The following is a 23047-nucleotide window of genomic DNA, read 5'->3' as shown; positions in this document are numbered from 1 at the left end:
GTTAATCTGGTTAATCTGAAATCTTTTTTGGTTGATGATTTTTTGTGTAGTGTTTTAAATTTGAAAGATATTTTAGGATGTTTATTTATAATTTATATATTATTTTATTCTAAAACAATTTTCTGGTTAAACCACCAGTTGAACCGGTTGGACCAATAAACCAGTAAACCAATAACTAGAGCGGTTTGATAACCGGTCCGATTTTCAGAACCTTGATTTTATGTCCATTCTGACAGGAAAGACACAAGAACACTAACAAGAAATATAACTTATTTTTTATTTTTTCTTTCATTATTCTTATTAATTTTTTATAATTATATTTTTTAGTATTATATTTTTTTCTCAAATTTTTTAAATAAAAAATAAAAAATAATTAAATTTTTATAATTTATTTTAATTTATTATCAAATAAAATATAAAAATACAAAATTTTATATTTTTATTTTTTATACCTTATTTTTAATATCTTATCTTATTTTCTTTTCAGAAATAAACGCAGTCTGATCTAACAGACCATTCAATTTCTTGTAAGTGATGATGTTGGATAATGCTTGAAATATTGTTAGTGGGAGTTGCAATTATGTATTATTATATGCGGAGCCGTCATAATAGACTTAGAGACAATAAAGTGTTTATTTTTAACTTTTTCTAAACTGTAATATGTTTAATATATAGTTGATCTTTTATGTTCGTTGTTGAACTGTGTTTGTATTCTATTTATGTGGTGAAAAATCATAGTTATCGCCTATGAGATTAAGTTTTTTATGATCTTATGTTGCGACATATTTTATATTATATTCTAAACGGTTCTGACCATGTAGACCAACCCGTATGTGTAAGAGTATTGAGAGAGAACGAAAACTAAAATGAAAGAATGAAAATTGTATCTGCAGATTTTCTCATTAACTTGTTAATCAAGTAATACAAGAGAACTAACTATGTATAACACTAAATTAATGCCTAGTTTGAATAAATAGTTTAATTAAATTTTTAAAAAAAATAATTTAAATAATAAATATTTATATTAAAAATAATTTATAAATAATATTTTATATTTGATTTTTTAGTTTTAAAAATATTTATTTTAAAAAAAAAATATAATAAAAAATTTTTTATTATGAGAGAAGTTATTTTTTTATTTTTCTATAAGCATTTAAATAACTTCTTAAAATGCTATCATTCAATTTTAAAAATTGTACTAAACATTAATACTATATATTTTCATAAGTTACAAATAAAAAAAGTTACTTACAAAACCTATCTAAATGGGTCTAACTACCAAAATTAGTTAAGCTTCATTTACCAATTCAATAAAGAAAACAAGAACCTAACGGCTACTAGGAAGATACATGAATCACAACAGCTAATAAATTTTTGGTAACTCTATCATTTACAAAGTACAAGTCAAATTCAAAATGTTTGAATTGGATTATACGCTAATAAACTGTTGTTGATATATTGTTACAAAAAATAGTAAAAAATGTTGTGTCAGCAGGACAACAGAGTTTCTATTGACTATAATTTATTTATTGTGTTTTAGGCTATAAAATTGGCTTCATAGTAATTATAATAATATATTTTTTATTTTCAATTTTCTAAATTACTTATCTCTTCAGAATCTGAAAAGACAATAAATTTTACTTTAGATGATTTATGAAAAATTCAACTTTGAAATGTAGTAAAATATATCTAAGTACTCTCTTAATTGTTATCCAATATTGAGGAGTAACAAGTTGGCTTAATTTATTCATAGAAAAAGCAATGTCAACTCTAATGGTCAACACATATTGCAATTCCCCTATAATTGTAAGATACAAATTGGAAGTTATAAAAAAAATGTTTCAGATTGAGCTGAGTCTAAGAAAGCTGATCATATATAGGAATTTGCATTAGTTTTGACTTTTGAACCTTGCTCTTATTAGTAGTTCATTTATATACTTTTAGTTTGCAAAAATAATAGAACAGCTAATATTTCAATACAAAAATTAGAAATTAGAAATGCTATTTTTAGAAAAAAAAAATTGATATAAAATCAAACAAAATAAAATCACTACAAGAAAACACGTCTATTACCACGCTTTTAAAGCGTGGCGAAAAGCTGAAAAAAGCGTGGCGATAGCTTTTCGCATGCTTTTTGAGCTACCGCCACGCTTTTGAAAGGGTGACCTATGAAAGGGTGGCGGTTGCTCTATCGCCACGCTTTTTTCAGCCTATTGCCACGCTTTTTATTTGCCACGCTTTTTTACAAACTGCCACTTGTAAAAGCGTGGCTGTAGGTGGAAATATGGCCACACTTTTAAAGCGTGATCATATGTGGAAGGTAGGGCCACGCTTTACAAGCGTGGCAATAGAGCAGATATGGACACGCTTTTACAAGCGTAACAATAGACGAGATATTGCCACGCTTTTAAAGCGTGGCGATAGCAAAAGATAAGACCACGCTTTAAAAGCGTGGCAATAGCCTTATCAAGTTGTAAAAAAAATCACGCTTTAAAAGCGTGGCGATAGCCTTATCAAGTTGGAAAAAAAAAATCCTTTTTTGATTTTTACCTTAATCGCTGCAAAATATAAATTTTCAATCCTTTTTTATTACCAAACCTATAAATAAAGTATGCAATTTTTATTACAAGATAAATCAAACAATAACTAGTGACATATAGCTACAAAAGTGACATTAGCTGCCTTCACATCCAGTAATACATTAGCTGCCTTCACATCCCGATGAATAATCTTAGGATTGCATTGCTCATGAAGATATTCTAGGCCTCGGGCTGTTCCTAGAGCCACTTTTTTTCTCGTAGGCCAATCCAAAACAGCCTCCCCAGGTTTGAGTTCTTCATAAGAAAATGACCCAAGTTTTAGAAGCCATCATAAACAACAATATACAGTTCTATGTTATCAATATAAATTTAAATTTGGCGGAGCAGGATACAGAATTTTTTATGCTATCTAGTGGATATTTGAAATTGGGTAAGCTTACATTATGACAGTTCTATTGATTATATAGATCAGCTTCATCTTTCTCTTTCGTGTTTTATTTCCCTAAGACTCTGTTATGATGATGATAATTATACTCTGGAATGTTAAATAGCTATAGGAATGAAACAAAATAAAGATGCAAAAGGGAGGCGACTCTTGTAAAAATATTACTCTCGCAAAGCCAATTTTATTTATAACTAGCAGGACTACTAATGTGCCATATAAGTTGATGGTTAAATACCTCGAAGACGATAGGCAACCTCGAAAAGTTTTATGAGCTTGCGAATATATTCTACCTCCTCTGTAAAGCAAAAGTAGATAATAAAACTGATTAGTATAGAACAACTAAGTTTTTTTCCCTAATAATAACATAATATATTTATTTTCTAAATTTCCCTTAATTTCTTTATACAGTTTTTTTGCAGTTTCTTCGCTCTTCTCCTTTTGCTTTAGTAGTTGCACCTGGTTTTCTTGTTTCTTCTTGAGGTCTAAAATCTGATGTTCAAGATTTTAATATATAAATAACTCAGACACTATTTGACATTGGAAAAGGACAATTACCATGAAAATAATATCGAGATATTACCTGTGCTGTGCTTCCAGTGCTTTCAATTTTTGGCCATGAACATCTTGAGATTTCTGTAAACAGTATTTTGATTCCTTGTTTTCATTCTTATGTTTTCTGTTTTCATAATTGTGAAAAGAAAGACATAAACATAAGAAAATACTGTTTACTGTCTTCATTTCTTATTTTCACGACTTCCTTTTTACAAAATTTTGAAAACAAGTTACACAAAAAATGTAGACAAAAAATAAACCAAACCAGAAAAAACTTTTCGTTTGTGTGCTATCTAAAAAGTATTTAAACCTAACTATGTCCAAACCTGCACTTTTCTTTTTCCTCCTCAAGCTCCATAATTTTCTTCCCAAAGTGCTCTTTGAGTGCTTCAGTATCAATTCCAATGCGCTACATCTTAGACTGCAAGGAAGTAAAAATGTACGGCAATTAAAACACCATAAAATGGAACACTTACTGATTTACTGTTTGAGGCCCCAAGATATTAGCATAAGGACAAATTAAGAAAAACAATTAGCACATCCCAATATCACTTGTTTTTTTGTTTTTAGCCTTCCAATATTAATGTTATGGAAACCGATGTTGCAAAAATCCTTTATTTTAAAGTCAACATATTATAGTGTATATAGTAGGAGCAGAAAAGACAAGCTTTATTTAAAAATTTGAAAGAAAAAAAAAGGTAATGACCGAAGAAAAAGCTTTAATTTTGAACTCTGGAGTTCAGGTTTAAGAACGGCCAATACCGTATGGTGTACGAGATTCTCGTATATTCATTGTTCTTCAGTTACTAGATTTATTTCTAATCTATTATACATAAAGAGAATATTTAGTACACCCGGAGGAAGGCCCACTTCTTTGCATATGTCAGCCAACTCCAAACATGTCCTAAAATAAAGCAAAGCATAGCCTATAGTTCAGCAAAAATAACCAAGACTCGAAAAGAAGCAAAGATTTTGCAAGAGCTGCTGAGAAACATACACAGATGCCAATTCGGAAGGCTTCAATATCGCAGCACAACCAGCTGCCAGAACAGGGGCAACCTTCCATGTAGCCATTAACAGAGGATAGTTCCTAAAACATGATATCTAGTTAGCCATCAAGATAGAAATTTTGCTAACAGAGAGAGGTAACTAGTTTAGGGATTGTAAAAAAATATAACAGCTAAAATATCAAAATTCAAAAGCTAAGATCACACAAAACAACATTCAAAATTAGGTATCCATTATCAATTAACCAAGAAGGAACATGCGTGTTGAGCATGCGATTGACAGAGAGAACGAATCAGGGATTGAGATTCAATGGATCAAGACAGAGAGAAAGCGAACAATTATTGCAAAAACGAAACGAGAAACGAGCATTTGAAAGCTATTTAGAGGAAAATGAAAATCGAAAGGGAAAGCCTTAAAAGTAAAAACAATGGAAAAAATCGAGAAAATAAAAAAAATAGAAGCGTTGGAAGAAGAGATCAGACCTTTGGAATCAGAGGGCTTGGAGGAGAAGAGATCGTCGGGGAGATTGACCTTGCCGTCGCCCATGTTTGGTGGAGCTCGAAATTTAATTTGTGGAATTCGAAAGTGAACAGAGAGATCCAGAAAGAACGGACGAAGAACGAGAAAGAGAGGAAGAGTATGAAGACGAAGATGAAGATTAAGAAGATGAAGAAGATTGTGACACGATTAGGGTATGGAAGTGGTTTGGAAGGCGAAGGGCGAAGGGAATGGGAGGAGCTCTTCCAGGGGTAGCCAGGGTGAGAGCTCGATTAGGGTAGCTAGGGTGAAAGAGCGTCGTCAATGGGTTGGGGACCGGGTTGGGGGCCGGGTCATTAGTTTTTTTTTTTTTTAAAACCTTTTGGCCACGTTTTGTAAGCATGGCCGTAATGAAACCCTCTCGCCATGCTTTTAAAACGTCCCTGTTTCTCTCTATGGCCACGCTTTTGAAGCGTGGCAGAAAAAACCTTTTGGCCACGTTTTTAAAGCGTGCCAAAAGAATACTAGGAAGCGTGGCCATAATGAAACCCTGTCGCCACGCTTTTAAAACATCCCTCTTTCACTCTATGACCACGCTTTTCAAGCGTGGCAAAAAAAACGTGGCCGTTTCTCTAATAAATTGCCACCCTTCCAAAAGCGTGGCCGTTGACCCTTTTCGCCACGTTTTTTAAGCGTGACAAGAAAAAACGTGGCCAAATCTCTATTCAATCGCCACCCTCACAAAATCTTGGCCATTGACCAATTGGCCACGCTTTTAAAACGTGGCAAAAAAAGCGTAGCCATAGGCCATTTTTCTTGTAGTGAATTATACTTTATCTATAGGAAAAAAAAAAGAATTTACTTATTACCTTTTAGATCAACAAGCGCGTCATAATGGAGCTGTAAATATTTACCTAAACATTAAAAATAATATAAATAGAAATATTAAAAAACTATTAAAATTTATTATTTTTTGTCATCATTTAATTATTAATTTAATTTTTTTAATCTAATAATTTAATAGTATATTTTATTCCATACTTTTAAATATGATAACTGATAAATGACTAAAAACAATAAGTTTGATGTTCTTCAAATATTCCTTTATATATAAATTAGCGATTTTAAAATAACTATATCAACCTCAACATCAATAACGTGGTACACATGAAAAAATTATTAAATTAATCACCTCTTGCATGCAAGATGAAACCTTATACTATAAATTAAACCAATATGAGTTCAAGATGAGCATCCAGCACAAAGATAAAAAAGACCAGCAGAATCAAAAGTGTTCACAAAAGAGTTATGACTTCAAACAATGGGCGCAGCGCAAGTGAGAGCTTCAAAGCTCAAGCACTTGTTTATAGGCACATGTTTAGCATCCTAGACTCTATGTGTCTCAAGTGGATCATTGACTCTCGCATACCAAACATAATCCACGACCATGGAAAACCTATTACTCTTTTAGAATTGGTCTCCGTTCTCAAAATTCCATCAACTAAAGTTGAACGCATTCATGTTTTCATGTGCTACATGGCGTATATTGGATACTTTGATATAGTAAGATTCTATAATTTAGATCACTTTACCTCTCTTCTCTTTAATATATTAAAAAGAAGTTTTATCTTAAATTATTTAGGATTATATATTAGTGTAATTCTCTCATTCATATTTTAACATATATATATATATATATATATATATATATATATATGTCATGTTTTTATTTTCTATTATTCAAATAATTATATCTACATTTATATATTTATTTTCATATTTAAGAAATCATAATTTAAATAATTAACACAATAATTTTAAATTTAATAATAAATTAAAAGTTATAAATTTCAATTTTACCGAATCCCGTTCATGGAACAAGGTATTAAACTTGTATACTTCAAAATTTATCTTTCTTAAAAAATTTTAGATTTTATTATATATATAATTTGTTCCTAAAAATGAAAAAGTATATCTTAGACATAATTGGTATGTCTTTGTAGAGAGAATAATAATCGAAACTCCGGTCTAAATGTTAATATATATATATATATATATATATATATATATATATATATATATATATATATATAGTGTAATAAATAATTTCATAACATAATAAAAAAATATGTATGACCGAAAATCTTGAAATTTTATCTTTGTTCCTTCATTCTTTTTAGTGACAAAAAATATCAATTATAAAACAAAAATAAATATATGAATAATTTACGTTTAAAAAAAAAACAATAATACAAAAAAAAATTCTTGTGTAAAGGCATGTTAATTCTTACAGTCAAGCAATTCAATTTTTTTTTCATTTATATGCATATTTGTAATATCAGTCTTATTTCTTATAAACTAATTATTTGCATATTATAGTCCGGTAAGGTTTATAATGTCTATGATTATGATCGCTATAGTAATTATACATTTATACAAAGAATTTAATTTTAATACATTTTCAGACTAAAGTAGTTTTACATATGCATTTAATTATATAACGTTACATCAGTAAAAATAACTACCTTTTACATTGGCTATGTGTATAATTATCCAAAAAAATGGATATAATTACACGACTGTGTAAAACGTTTTACATTATTAATGTATCAAAATTAAACTCTTATATAAATACCTTAAACATTAAGGTCATACTTCTTTTACATTTTGATATTATTTTTCTTTTAATTTTTAAAGTAAAATATAGTTATTAAATAATAATAATAAAATATTACTTTAATTTTAAAATTTTTTAAAACAACAGAGTTACCATATAGCATAAGCACCAGTGCACCATATATCAACCTATATGTAGTTATATTATTAATATTAATATGTCTACATCTGTAAGACAAAGGTTAGAATCCATGGCGACAATGATGGCAGTAATCAAGAAGAAGAAAAGGAAGCATTTGCTCTCACAGCAGCATCAGAACTCTTGATCAAAGGCACTGAAAACCCTTGTATAGCTCCATTGGTTGAGTTCGTTATGGATCCACTTATTTCAGATTCCTTCAATTATCTGAGCAAGTGGTTTTCCGACGAAAATCGCCGTCTATACGAAATCATCTCGGGGACACCTTGGTGGGAGTTTCTTGATAAGAATCCAAGACTCTTGGGTTTGTTCAATGATGCTATGGCCAGTGATTCTCAGATGATAAAGCTGGCACTAAAGGATCATAACATTGCCTTTGAGGGGGTGGAAACAATCGTGGATGTTGGTGGTGGAACTGGAACCACTGCTCAAATTTTCAGTGAGAAATTTCCGGAACTCAAATACATAGTATTTGATCTTCCACAGGTTGTGAAAAATCTGAAGGGATGCAACAATTTGAGCTTTGTCGGTGGAGACATGTTTGAATCCATTCCTAAGGCTGATGCAATTCTACTTAAGGTAAGCATTTAATAGTGGATTATTAGTGTGTTTGTCTTAATTAATTTCAAAATTAGATTATTGAAGCTAATCTTTTTTGTTGCAAACTATACGTGCCTTCCCTTTACGTTTTTATTTTTAGTGTTTTTGTATTTTTAAGATTTTATAAAAAATAATAAAAATAATAATAAAATATAATTTTATTTTTATCTTTTTTCATAAATTTTTAAAAATGAAAAATATTAAAAATAAAAATAAAAATAAAAATACAAACAAAATAGACCTTATATATTCTTAAGAGTTTCAAAAACATATTGTTTTAGATATAATTACCTTTAATAAATTAAAAAATTAGAATATATATAATCATTTGTAATTTATTAAAATTAATCTCAAAGTAATTAAATTAAATTTTTTTTAAGATTTAAATTTTTTGAATGTTACAACAATTAATAATTTTTAATCATCTTAGATATACACTAAAATTAATTATTAAAATCAATCATTAATATAAAATATAAATTAAAATATAAAATTTATTTTAAAAATAAATTAAATAATATATATATATATATATATATATATATATATATATATATATATATACTCAAATACACAATGACTAATTTTATTATCCAGATAGTAATTTTGAATAACTTTTACCCTCTATATATACCAAGGTGAAAGGATGCATGCCATTAATTAATTGAATTTACATATTTAGTTGAAAACTTTTGAAAGCTCCCTACATTTTCTTCTTACACCATGTAAACAATGCTTTGCCACTTCATTTGGTGACATTTGAATAGCTTCAAATGGTTAAATAACTATTCAGAATAGATGGTTATTCTTAAAAAGTTTATATAAATGTAATTTTTATTTTTATTTTTTTACTTTTTATCTAAAAACAATAATTTGTCAAAAAAAATCACACAATTGAAGTCAACTTTTTTCTTTTACCAAAAAAGCCAGTTGAATAATAAGACACTCAATTTCATTTGTAAACTTAGCCAACGGGATTGACGACATTACATTATAAAATGGTTGTGATATATATCTTTGCCTTTTTTTTGCAGTCAGTCTTACATAATTGGAGTGACGACAATTGCATACAAATATTGAAAAATTGTAAAGATGCTGTTAAGATTTTAAGGAAGGATAAAAAAGGTAAAATAATAATTTTAGAGACCGTGATAAACGAAGAACAAGATGAACCTGAAATTACTCGACTCAAATTTCTTATGAACATAAATATGCAAATTATTCACGGAAAAGAGAGAAGAGAAGAAGAATGGAAAAATATCTTTCATGAAGCCGGCCTCTATGATTATAAGATATTTTCATTTACTGGATATTTATCACTTATAGAGATCTATCCTTAAAAATAATTTCGTAATAGTTTATAATTTTATGAATAAAAATAAATATTATGTAAAAAAATAAAATACGCATTTTATGTAATCGTGTGTATTGTTGTTTAGATAGTATTTTTTATAAATAAAATGTTGTAATATAACATGGTAATAAGACTGTGAATTTATTAGTGTTGATGTATGTTATGAATTAATAAATGTTTCGTTTTTTAAATTAATTAAGGTGTTAATAGTATTGTTTTATAAATCCCTTGAATGAGAGTTTCCTAGATAATCAATATCTCCCTCTCAACCTTTAGCATCAGATTTACATGCACATGCATGCATGTAAGAAGAAATGTCCAGTAAAGGAGTGAACTATCCTTGTCGACACGCTTTAAAGAATTAAGTGGTTTTCGTCTTTTAATCACGAACAAAGCCTTAAAATCGAAATGTCAAAGATAACAATAATATTTTAAGTGGGTGTGCTGAGTTGCTATAGATGGTATTAAAATTAGCAACTATGCTATTACGTGCACTACAAGAAAATAGAATATTTGTAACAAAAATTTTATAATAAATTTAAAATTATTATAAAAAATTATTTTTTGTAACAAAAATTAGTAGTTGTTATTTTTTGATATTTTGTAATAACTTGATTTTTTTTTTTTACAAATTATATTGGCTTTTGTAACGAACCAGTATTTTGTTGCAAAATTTTAAAATATTTTGTAAGAAAAGATAAAATTATTGTAAAAGTTTAAAATATTTTATAACAAAAAATTAATTTGTCACAAAATTTAATATTGTTTGTAACAAGTTATTTGTTTGTCACAAAATACAAGAATTTTTGTAATTAAAAAAATTATTTTAAAATGTTAAAATCTTTAAGATAATTTTCTTTTATTTTAAAAATTTTATTTTTTAAAATATTATTTGTGTTAATTAATTATTTTTTATAAAAAAAATTAAAGATTAAATGATTTATTTTAAAAATGGTATATATGATTTTATATTTTTTATAAAATTAATATATAATTTTACTAATAATTAAGTCTTAAATGTTGTTAAAAATTAAATTTTAAATTAAAAAATTAATTATTAAACATAAATAAAAATAGTTAAAATTTAAAAATATAAACAAATATAAAAAGTAAAAATCCTAATTCTAACTCTCACCTTTATTTTTCATTTTGCTGTTTGCCGTCCTCGTCCATTTAAATAAAATTTTGAAAAACTCCCTTAAGTATAAAATATAAATCTCTGATTTTTTTTTCTCTCTACTAGTCCTAAACCAACCATAACCTAATACTCATCATTAAGCCGGTAAAATTTGCAATTGTTAGAAAATAAATAATAAATTATTTGTATTGTGATTTATTATAGTTATTCATGGTTTTATTTTCAAAAAATTATTTACCAAAAAGTAATTAAAACAAAGTTACGAGATTTTGAGTTTAAAATTAATTATAACTCATATAAATTTCACAAATATTTGGATATTTTCTTATTTAGAATTTAAAATTTTAGTAATTTGATTACTCCTAATTTTATTAAAAATACTTACTCTATACCCTAATTTTATTAAAATTCTCAGATAAAAACCTAATTTACACACACTTTTCAAAATAATTTAAAATAAAAATAAATTTTTTTTTTGAAAAACCCAAAACGACCTCGTTTCAGGTAGGGGTGTACACGGTCCGGTCCGACCCGAAAACTCGGCCCGAGCTTGAAGGATTTTGGGGTATATTGGCTCGGATCCGAAGTGGCCCGAGACCGACCCGAAAAAAAGTAATGAAACCAAAAGGAGGTATGAAACCGGGAACCGGGCCATAGCTCGGGTCGCCCTGGCCCGTTGAGCATCATTATGTGAACTTTTCATGCTAGTTTAGGGCACGCATTCAGTTCACGCAATACACAAGCCTCAGTGCCTCACTGCCTCTGACCCTTTGTGTCTCACAAGCCTTCTCCCTGACTCTGCCACAGTCCCACCCTCAGAGCTCAGTCTCCTCTCATCCCTTCCCCGCAGGCCCTGACGACGGCGCCGCCAGTGTTTCTGGCGTATCCCTTTCTGTGCCTCTCACCAACCGTCGCTCTCTTTCCCTCTCAGTCCTCTCTCTGTCTCTCAACAGCACCATGACGGCGCCAGTCACCGCTCCCTATCCTTGGAGTCACGATGGTGGTGCATTGCTTCTCGGCTCCCAGTGATGACGTCTCTCTCGACGATGACAATTGCAAACAGCGATGGAGCTTCTCTGACCCTCAAGGCCTGAATGACGACGGCGACAACAATTGCTTCTGCCGCTGGTCTTCTTCTCTTCTCTAGCCTCTGCTCAAGTTCAGTTCAAGTAAATTATATGTTTTGAATTTTTTATTAGGGATTTGGTTATTAGAATTTCTGATTAGGGATTTGAATATTGGAATTTATGATTAGGGATTTAGGGTTCTGATTATTAGAAATTTGGAATTTCTGATTAAGATTTCTTCTCTTCTGAAATTTGGGATTTGGTTATCAGAAGTTCTGATTAGGTAAATTTAAAATTTGCTTCTCTTTTCTTTCTGTTAGTGAATGGTTCTGATTTTGTTCTTCTTGAGTTCCTGTTAGTATTTTGATTAAGGCTTTATAATATTGATTTATTTTGTTCCTCCTGAGTTTCTGTTAGTGTCAATCATCCAAACCCCTTTCATGTATATAAAAAAATGTTAAGTCATGTCCTAGACCAGACTTAGATGATGGTTAATCTGATGGATGGAATGATATATTGATTTATTATATATATGAAATTAAAATGGATGAGATGCTGTGTAAATACTAATATTTAAAGCCATTTGCATCAAAGATATGTAGTTGAATTGATAGCAAGAAGAAGATACATGTAAAAAAAAGTGAATATTCTTGTAAAGAGATTTTCAAAGAAAAAATACTATGAATTGTTAAACTGTACTGATTATAAATTTTGATTATTGAAATTTATGAATTTTGATTAGAATTTCTTATTAAGAATGGGTGTATAGTTTATGTAATGAGGATATTGATGCTTTGATAAGCATGTGCTTATGCCTTTGGTTGGTAATGCAATAGGGTTTTGAATTTTAGCAGATTGTTGATATTGGCAAAACTCTACCATTGACAAACCTTAGGTGACAGGACGTGAAGAACCATGCTCTGCAAAGTGTCTTGTTTTCAATGTTACAAGTCTCATTTAATTTGTGCTAACTGAACAATTTGAAACTATAGGTAACAGAGAAAGTAAAGCTCAAATTTTCTAGAAAAAATTGTTTAGAATTGCAGATCTTGGTTTCTATCTCAGAAACTGCTCCCATCATATACATTAGAGATGTTGAGAGGCTTGTTCTACAATCACCAAGGTTATACAACTTGATACATAATGCTTCACTGTTTTTGAAAATTGGTAGGCATTTATCCTTTTCCGTGCTCTTATTAACAAAGAATCTAAGTTATAATTAGTGTTATATCTTGTTTCTAATTTTTGTTTTGATTTTTTATATCTTGTTTCTTATGTTAAACAGAGACAAGAGATTCGTACAAAAATATTCTATCATAATCTGAAAACAGTTAGTATAAATGATCATAATTATTATGATTATTTAAGTTAATAGTGTGAGATTATGCAGATTTTTTTAATAAATTATTTTGTCAAGGTCTAAACTCTACTCTTCAATTGTTACATCGATAGGTGAAAGCCATCAAAAGAATTGATGAGTATGTTGCTCAACTGAAAAAGAGTTGGAAAAGGACATGGTAAGAATTTTAGAGTTTGTATTCATTGTTGAATAATACGAGTATAGTTTTTAGTTTTTTCCGTGCATTTTTAAAGGAAAAACAAATCTTACTTCTTAAACTAGTGTTTTTTGGTTGGTGGCCTTTTCAGGTGTGTGACACTTATTAAAAATTTCTCCATGAGAAAGGAGCTGTATGAACATGATGGAGTTTGTAATTTGTAGTTTATATTTTGGAGATTTATAATTCCTTATTTTTTTATCCTATATGTATCTATCTAGTTCATTAGGGTTCTTCAATGTGTCTTGTTAGTTTGTACTTTAAAGTTTATATGTTGAAGATTTATAAAACAATCTTAGTTAAATGAAAGATATTTGAACTATCTATGTTATTATATATTATATAAATGTTGATTTGCTGAGTAAGTTAGTTAATATATTAATTAATTAAAAAATAATATAATTTGGCAAATTATGCGTGTAATTTGTATTAAAAAAATATTACAAAATAAATAGTATTTTGTAACTAAAGAAAAAAAATATTACAAAATCAAGTTACATTTTGTAACAAAATTTTATGATAGAAAAAATATATTGTCACAAAAAATATTTTGAAGATCAAAATTTGTTATTACTTTTGTAACGACTTTTGGTTTTTTGTATCAGAAAAATTTGTTACAAAATATTACTTTGAATTGTAACAGTTTCATTTTTTGTTACAAAAACTTTTTGTAACGAAACATACTGCAACAGTCCTTTTTTATTACAAAATTCTTTTGTTTCAAAATTTTGATTTTTCGTAACAATTTTTTTTGTTATAAATATTGCTTTTTCTTGTAGTGGTGTACACTAAAATTAGTCATTAAAATCAATCAATAATATAAAATATATGTTAGAATATATATACACATTAAAAATAAATTAAACTATACATATATTTATACACAAATATATTAATAACTGATTTTAATAATTAATTTTAATATACAAATAATATTTTTATAAAACTAGAATTTAAATTGATGTATCAACAAGGCCTCAATTTGTAGAGTGGAATAAAATATGCCTTATAAAAGTGTAGATAATTATTTTTTAATTTAAAGACGTGTCTTGACAGGTTAGGGGATTTAATTTCCATCCTTAAAAGAAAACAAACTTTAAGATTTAAAATAATATTCTCAAACGAGTAGTAAGGATAGCAAAACTGGTTATCCACCCCGTCCAAATCCATCTCAAAATAGGATGGATTTAAGAGTGGTAATGAGTAGGGTAGGATAGGATTTGAATCCAACCCTAACCTTACGCATAAATTGAGATTTTTATATAAACTCAATCCTACTCTATCCTATCCACAAGTTGAGAATATCTCAATCCTAATCCTACTCATTCTTAACCTATAGATACTCGATTCTACTCACATGTTATAAAAAAGATGCAATATTATTATATAACTTAATGATAATTTAAAATAAAATTGACATTTATATAAAAAAAATAAATTAAATTATCAATTAATAATATCCTTTAGTGGTTAAAGATCTTTTGCATTTAGTGAGAAGTCTTTGGTTCAACATCCACTTGAAACATATTTTTATATAAGTATATAATATATACATATATAGGATGCGAATTGATCGGATATGATTAAGGCTCAACTCGCATCCTACCCAACCTGCACGAAAATCCTATCCACATCCTATCCTATTTGCTGCAGATTAAATTGATAATCCTATTTGATCGAATTGAATCGGATTAAATACTTGTGGATAGATTGTATGTTGCCGCCCTTAAACGAATTGGCTCATTCTGCCAAAGTTAAATGGATTAAAATATCTAATTTATCCCTATTAATGGCTGGTCGACAAGTCTAACTTGTTTTTTTCTTTTTAAAAAGCTAAATGAACATAAAAATATAAATTTCACCTACTTGCCATTGAGCTAAGTTAATAGTTGTGTTTTGATGCTTTAATAACTATATTGTATAAATTTTGACGTGACGGAAATATAACACTAAATAGTAAGTACATTAACTGTTTCAAGTAATAAAAATGATGAATAAAGTATTTTTTATGAGAAATTATCAAGTATTGAAGTTCTGTTTTTAACTATTATTTGAATTGGTGAAATTTAATTTTGTTGCTGATTTGATTGTTGCTATAAAATGTAATAAAAATATAAATAATTTTATTAAGTAACCAATTCAATATCTGTCAATTATCAACCAACTCTAATGAATTTAATAACAAAAAATCTAAACAACTAAAGAAACGCCCCAAAAACTCACTTATTAGTTATCTTAACCTCACCGTTTATCATATTCAGTAAAACTCAAAAATTCACCGCACAATCCTTCTTCTTCCTTCTTCACTCGCCATCCCTGCTATGTTGCCGTCATCTGCTGGTGAAGTCACTGCCAAAGTGGAACAGCCACCGGTGCCAAGCCTTCCACTGCTAACGCTGCCAGTCGCGAGTTCCGTTCCGTTCAACATCATTGTTGCCATGTCGTTCGACTTCTGCGTCCTCGCCAACAACGCGCTGACCAACCCACCGACTCCACCCAGTTCCAGGCGTCATCTTTGCCAGCGCCTCCACGCGAGTTCTGAGTGACATCCGTGCCCACCGTCGTCGCCAACCTTCCTCCTTGCGGCGCTACCCGGCACTGCACCACCCCTTCTCACCGTGAGTCCCCTATCCCTGTTTTTACCGCATTTGAATATGTATCTGTTTCTTTTTTCAAGCTCTATATTGGAGGGAAGAAGTAAATGAGGTTTTTTCTTTGATTTGTGTTTAATAATGCTGAATTGGATGCGATTATAAATTGGATGTTATTGTTATTATAGATTATATAACTTCTTTTAAAAAGAAAATTTTGTTCTTTCTAATTCAAAAAGTGGATGATTTAATTTGTTTCTTGTATTGTTGTTTGTTCCATGAATTGGTGGATTCTGCATGCACACTTTGCACAGACTTTTTGTTTTGTAAAGGTGGTTTGGGCATTCAATGCCAAAATTAGATTAAATTTAGATTAATTTTAGTTTAATTTAAGTTTGGTCTTAAATATAGTGCAAGAGTCTATTTATTTTCAGCATTGTTGGTTTTTAATTATCAAGAACATGGATATTGAAGTTAAATATGCATGCGGATGGTTTTAAAATTTATTGGAAATAGCTGTAATTTAGTTGACTCTACCTCTACATGCTCAACTGGGTTGCATGTTGTATGTAGGGTGTAAGACCCGGTCAAACTGTAATTAATTAAATAATAAATTAAATATGAGCGAATATGGTTAGAAAACTTAGCAATAAGAATTTGAAGATTTAAATATGATATTTGGACTTAATGGATGTTTCTAAGTTGGAAAAACATAGTTTTATACGTAAAAACATGCACTGGAAATTTGACCGACAGTATCAGCTGAGATCTGTCCGGTACTGCAGCTGAGAAAATTAATTATGAGTGAGAAATGTTAAAAGTTAAATATTTGTTGTTGAGGTGGTAAAAATAATTAAAGCGCACATTAAAACGCTAATCTTAAAGATTTTGGCCCAAAATTGGACCAACGAGCTAAAACAAGTGGACCGAGTCCAAGTGGGCCCAAGCCCCATATATATACCTATATTTAATGAGTTTTCAGCCACCATTTCCCCCATTTTATGAGAGAAACATGGAATTGAGAGAAGAGAAAATCCTAGCCACCCTCATCTTCAAACCACCATAACTTTTACTACAGAACTCCGATTGACGAGCCGTTTGTGGCCACGCATCGCTCTTCTCTCTCTCTTCGATTTCATTTAGGTATTGTGTTGAGTAATTCTCTGTAATCTTCCCAGTTTTGATTTTTTCTCTGAAAATGTGTTTTGGCTTTGGGTTTTGAGAAATTTTGTGATTTTGGTTGTTTACGAGTGTTCTAGCATGAGTCATTGGTGAGTTCTACCAACTAATTTCGTCGGTTAAGGTAAGGAACCCTCTAAGCCTTGTAAATTATGAGTTTGTGAGCCCTAAGTTGATGTATGTATCTAATATGTGTATTACAGTATTGGGTACACTTTTAGAACTTAAATCTTGCTTGTGAAAGTGTTTGGTGGAGCTTGGAGCTGAGTTTTGGTGGAAACTCTCAATTGAGGGCTTGAATTTGACTTCTAATAGGTACAGTTTAAATTTCATTTAAGTACCGTGTGGTGTGATGAGAATTCTTAGGTTAAATGCCCCTAGAATTATGTTTGAATTATGAAATTGGATGAATTCGATATGCATAGATATTATGTTGTGGTATTTGAGGGTTTGGATGAGATTAGTGTAATAGTGCATAATTGATGTGTTATTAGAATTATTATTGGATAATGAATTTTTTGATTTGTGAGTTATATATATATATATATATATATATATATATATATATATATATATATATATATATATATATATATATATATATATATATATTGATTTGATGAATTTTGGGCCGGAGGCCAAAAAAGGTAAAAAAGGTGAGTTGATGTGTGTATTGTGTGATGATATATGAGATTGAATGGATTTTAGATATTAAATGTGTGAATAATTGGTATGATTGTTGAGTAATGATAATTAAGGAATTGAGGTGTGAAATTTGATGATTTTGGGTGGAAATTGTGTAGATGAGGTATGTTTGAATTTGGTTGAGTGTAAATTAGTGAATTTGGTTGGTTTGAGGTCAATTTGATAGATGAAAATGAATTTGTCTTGTGAACTTTGGAAAAATTGTTGATTTCTGTTTAGGTAAAAACTGATTTTTGACCAACTTTGGTGGTCTGTAATTCGGTCATCGGAGTTGAGAATTCTTCAAAACTAGATTTTTATGAAAGTTCATTCAACAATATTTCTAACGGTTCAAAAATGGTTGAAAACGGAATTTTGTGGAAAAAGTTATGAAGTTCTGAAAATTGGACTGAAAAACTGATTTCTGCAGCATATCAAATTTTCTGGTTTCTGATATGGATGCGTACGCGGACATTGGCCTCTACCAAGTACCTCTGCGTATGCGGATATCGCATGCATAGGCATCATGGTCCAAAATTGGGATCATGCGTACGCGACATCATGCATGCGTACACGACTTACTAAATTTTCATATCATGCGTACGCGGACCATTACATGCGTACACGGATTCTAAGTTTTTTGCCTGTGCATACACACACCACATGTATGCGTGTGCACACTTCCCAGAATATGGAAAAATGTATTTTTATGGCTTTTAACCATTCTTTTGGTCTTCTAAACCTTTATAAACTTCGATATGTGTCTAGAGCCAGTAGAATTGAGGATAGAAGAGTTAGGGATAAAGCCAAAGAGTTGAGTTAGTAAGAATTGAGAGAAATGAACAAGATGTTAAGTGAGAATGATTATGCTTATGAGATCGAAAATGAGAATGATGACGATTATGATATTGATCATGAGAATGATGATGATTATGATATTAATAATGAGAATGATGATGATTATGAGATTGACGATGAGAATGATAATGATTATGAGATTGATCTTGAATATGATCCAAATTGTGATGCACCTGCTTGGGTAGATGTAGTGGCATTGATCTACTTGCTCTGGGATGTGGTGAGATATACCTGCCTGGGTAGATGTAGTGGCATTGATCCACTTGCTCCGAGATATGGTGAGATATATTTGCCTGAGTAGATGCAATAGAGTGATTCCACTTGCTCCGGGATGTGGTGAGATATACCTGCCTGGGTAGATGCAGTGGAGTGATTCCGCTTGCTCCGGGTTTGGTTTGAGACTCCTGGGGTAGATGCAGTGGTTAGCCCCACTTGCTCCGAGTCGAGGATGATTTGAGATTTGTGAAATTATCTGAGTTTTGAATTTTCTTGCGTAGATGAAGTGGGTCGGCTCCGCTTGCTCCAGGTTGAGATCCGAGATTCTGTTGACCCTGCGTCGTAAGTGTGACTGGACACTTAGACCTTTCTGGATGAGCTCTCTCCCATGGATATTTTTATTTTGAATGATTATGATTTTGAGCTTGGGGATGCGTGCTCGCAAAGATTGTCCAATGGTTAGATACCAGGACATGTCGGGTTGGCTATATACCAACAGATGATATCATCGGCCATAGGGCAAGCATTCATCATTTGCGTATGTTTGACTTGTTTGGGTTTGCCTAATTGTTTTGGATTGGTAAATCATATATGCTATGTTACTTGATTATATGCTACTTATTCTACGTGTACCTTAATTGTGTTACTTGTCTGTATTGCTTGTGTTTGTACAACTGAGAGGTCCCTCACGCTAGTGTCGGTTGACGCTGAGGGCTGTTCTTGTTGAAAATAAATAATGACATGATTAATTTAAAATAATGATTATTGAATGAGATAACTTGAGCTCCGTGGATAGACACAGTGAAGTGATTTCACTTGCTCCGGGTAGAGAATGAGATAATCGATATTTAAGCACTAAGTTCAAAGTTACTGGCTATGGTTTTGTTAGGAATTGAGTGTTACGAGGTTTGGAAAGAAGAGAAGGATGAGGAGTTGACTAGACTTAGTATCCCCTAGAACAGTTGTCTAATTCATGGATTAGTGAGAACCTAAGATGAATAAATGAGTAAAGAAAGTTTAGGATGTTTAGTGAGTTTTTATTATAGTGCATTGTATTTATTTGGCACTTTTACCGTACTGGGAACCCATGGGTCGGGGGTTCTCATTTTGTATATTTCTCTTGTTTTTCAGATGCATGTCTAGGTGCTTAGTAGTGAGCTGTGGTTCATCTGAGAGATGGCGAAGACCTTTGTATTCTTTGCTTTATATTTTGCTTAGATTCTCTCTGCTTTTGTTTTGAAAAACTTATGCTATGTATTTAATCCTTTGGAACTTGCCTATAGAGGCCCTTATGTATCTTTTGGGAGAGATTAGGAGATATTGTTGTCAACTACTTTTATATTGTACCCTAGATGGCCTAAACTTCGCGGGTCGTATCTAGTGGCTATTTACTTATGTTATATATCTATACTTTGTCTTATTCTTATTCTTCTTTATGCCTTTATCTGTATATTGCTTTCGATTTCATGCTTTATCTTCTGTTTTATCGATATGTGAGTGTTACGACTTGCAATTTTATTTTCACTTTTTTCAGGCTTCTCGATTAATATTTCCTTTTAATTATATATTTATGTATGTATTATAATCCACCCGAGAATCGTACCACCTTATTATCATAGACTTATAATCCGAGCATAAGGATTTGAATGTTAAGGTGTTACATAGGGTTTGAAATCTAACTACACAATCATAATTAATTAGTTATCCAAAGATGGTAAATCGAGAACCTTTTTTCTCTCCGATTTTTAGATGTTTCTGTTCACATCAAAAATATGTTTCTTTTGCTATGTATGTGGGTAATTCTTTACTGAGTTTGGGAATGTTGTATTTTACGGCAAAATAGTTAAAATTTATTTTACTATTTTTGTACATGTTCATCTAGGGTGTGTTCCATAGGTGATTTAATATTTTTAAATTGTTGAATGTTGTAATATTAATTAAATTTAGAAGTTTAAGTGTATGATCTGAATATGCACATTTAAAATTGTAGCATGAACATGGGTTGCATGTAACTAGATATTGGATATTGCTGTCATTAGATAATGGATGGTTTTGTCTAAAAAAATTAAAACTCTATCCTATTCAAAATGTGTATGTCACTTATTTTTAATACTATTGTTCCTTACCTCAATCGATGGATTCTAGTAAATTCTTTATGGCGACAATGTATGATTATAATATATATTTATGTTGGAATGACATTGAAAGTTATGCTTGTGTGAAGCCTTAACCAAAGATCTTTACAAATTACAAAATCACCTTATTTGTGTTGCTGAAAAGCCTCGCTGCCGACCGTCGGCACCACCATCATGACACACACGTGGATTCAGCTATGAAATTTATCCTTCTCTTTCCTTTTCCTTTCTTCACCATCCATTGCAGAAGACATGGAGTTTTTAAGGTCATACCACAGAAGAAAAAGGATACCTAGAAAATTCATGATAATGTATACATGAGATGCCATCACGTTTGAGACATTTTTGATACATTTTATTATTTTTTTAATGCTATTGGCATGTTTTTCTGTATAGATACCTGATTATTTTTGCAAAGATCTAAGTGGATGTTACTTCTATTAAGCATCAGGATATTTCTTTTGCATACTAAATGGATGTTACTTTTTACATTTTTTGAGTTTTTTTGTGTTGCAGTTGTAGATGTCTGTATTTCTTTAAGAATTGCATGGCCTTTTTTTTTAATCCTACTCGGCATGTTTCTCCGTGTAGGTACCTAGCTGTTCTAAGTGGATGTTACTTCTGTTAAACATCAGGATGTTCCTTTTTCATACTAAATGGATGTTACTTTATAAGTTTTTCGAGTTTTCTATTGTTGTAGTTGTGGATGACTGTATTTCTTTAAGAATTGCATATACTTTTTTTTAAATCCTACTCGGTATGTTTCTCCGTGTAGGTACCTGATTATTTTTACAAAGATATAAGCGGATGTTACTTCCATCAAGCGTCAGAATTTTCCTTTTTCATACTAAATGGATGTTACTTTATATATTTTCTGAGTTTTCTTGTGTTGTAGTTGTGGATGTCTCTAGATTCCTTCACTACCTTCCCAAGCAACATGCCATGTTGGTTTCACTTTTGAAGCTATCACACTAACAGTGTAGTATACTCAATATTGTGTTCTACCATGAAATTTTTTTTATTAATCTTGTATTTTAAAGTTCGCATATATAAATGTCCAATAGTTGAAAATACACCATCCGAAATTATTTCTATAATCTATTTGTATTTGCTTCTTAAATGTCCAATGATTTTGAAGAAGAAAACTTCTATTATTTATGTACTTGTGTTCATATAAGTAATAGCCATCATTATTTGTATGATAGCTTGGTAACTTTCAAAGACAGTGAAAAAAAAAAAACTCTCCAAATTACTTTAATAACAACAACATAAGAAGAAAAAATTGACATAAGTAACAATATGAAAAGATTAATTCCATATAAGAATACAAGCTTCATTCGTTTTACTTTTGAAATTTAAAATACCAACTTCCGAATATAATATAACAAACATAATAAAATTGTCAATAGAATTGACATTGAGGCTATGACAAATTTAATGGGATCAAGGCCATTATTTAGTTAAAAATTCATGTTGTCATCCCTCTAGCAAGATTTTCATTTTTCACACTCTCTAATGCACTAAATATTTTTTATGCTAATGGATCTATCTGGTTCTTCATTAGCTTGATAGTCCTTTGAAATTTTTTTCTTGTACATCGTCTCTTTTCAGAATCTTCACTGCAAATCCCTCCCATCTTGTAAGCCTCCTTTGTAAACAAGAATAAAGCCACCTTCTCCTAATAATAACCATTCTTTTGCCATTCCCTTTTTTTTCTTCTTATTAAAGACATCAACTCCTAAAAATTTCAATAAACTCTCATCATTATCAACTACATCAAAAGGACTTGAAGGTGGAGAAGGTGGAGAAGGTAGAAGACATGCATCATCATG

At 30.3% G+C, this 23047-nt stretch overlaps 2 protein-coding genes across 2 annotated transcripts; one reads left to right on the top strand and one right to left on the bottom strand.

Annotated features, from left to right (window-relative positions):
• Nucleotides 1-2746: 2746 nt before the first annotated feature.
• LOC107638148 (uncharacterized) lies at nt 2747-4611 on the bottom strand. Its single transcript, XM_016341317.3, has 6 exons — nt 4535-4611; nt 3864-3958; nt 3566-3618; nt 3392-3474; nt 3221-3280; nt 2747-2834 (listed from the first exon to the last, which is right to left on the bottom strand). The coding sequence occupies exons 1-6, from the start codon at nt 4609-4611 to the stop codon at nt 2747-2749; spliced, it is 456 nt and encodes a 151-aa protein (XP_016196803.1).
• Nucleotides 4612-6330: 1719 nt separating this feature from the next.
• On the top strand, nt 6331-9777 carry LOC107635414 (isoflavone 7-O-methyltransferase). Its single transcript, XM_021122062.2, has 3 exons — nt 6331-6585; nt 7874-8416; nt 9472-9777. Exons 1-3 carry the CDS (start codon nt 6331-6333, stop codon nt 9775-9777), a joined length of 1104 nt encoding a protein of 367 aa, XP_020977721.1.
• The last annotated feature ends 13270 nt before the right edge of the window (nt 9778-23047 follow it).

The sequence above is a fragment of the Arachis ipaensis genome, chromosome B4 (genome assembly GCF_059453495.1).
Source record: "Arachis ipaensis isolate K30076 ecotype BB chromosome B4, ASM5945349v1, whole genome shotgun sequence".
In the NCBI taxonomy this organism is placed as follows: domain Eukaryota; kingdom Viridiplantae; phylum Streptophyta; class Magnoliopsida; order Fabales; family Fabaceae; genus Arachis; species Arachis ipaensis.
Note: the sequence above shows the minus strand (reverse complement) of the source record. Positions and strands in the feature narration are given on the sequence as shown.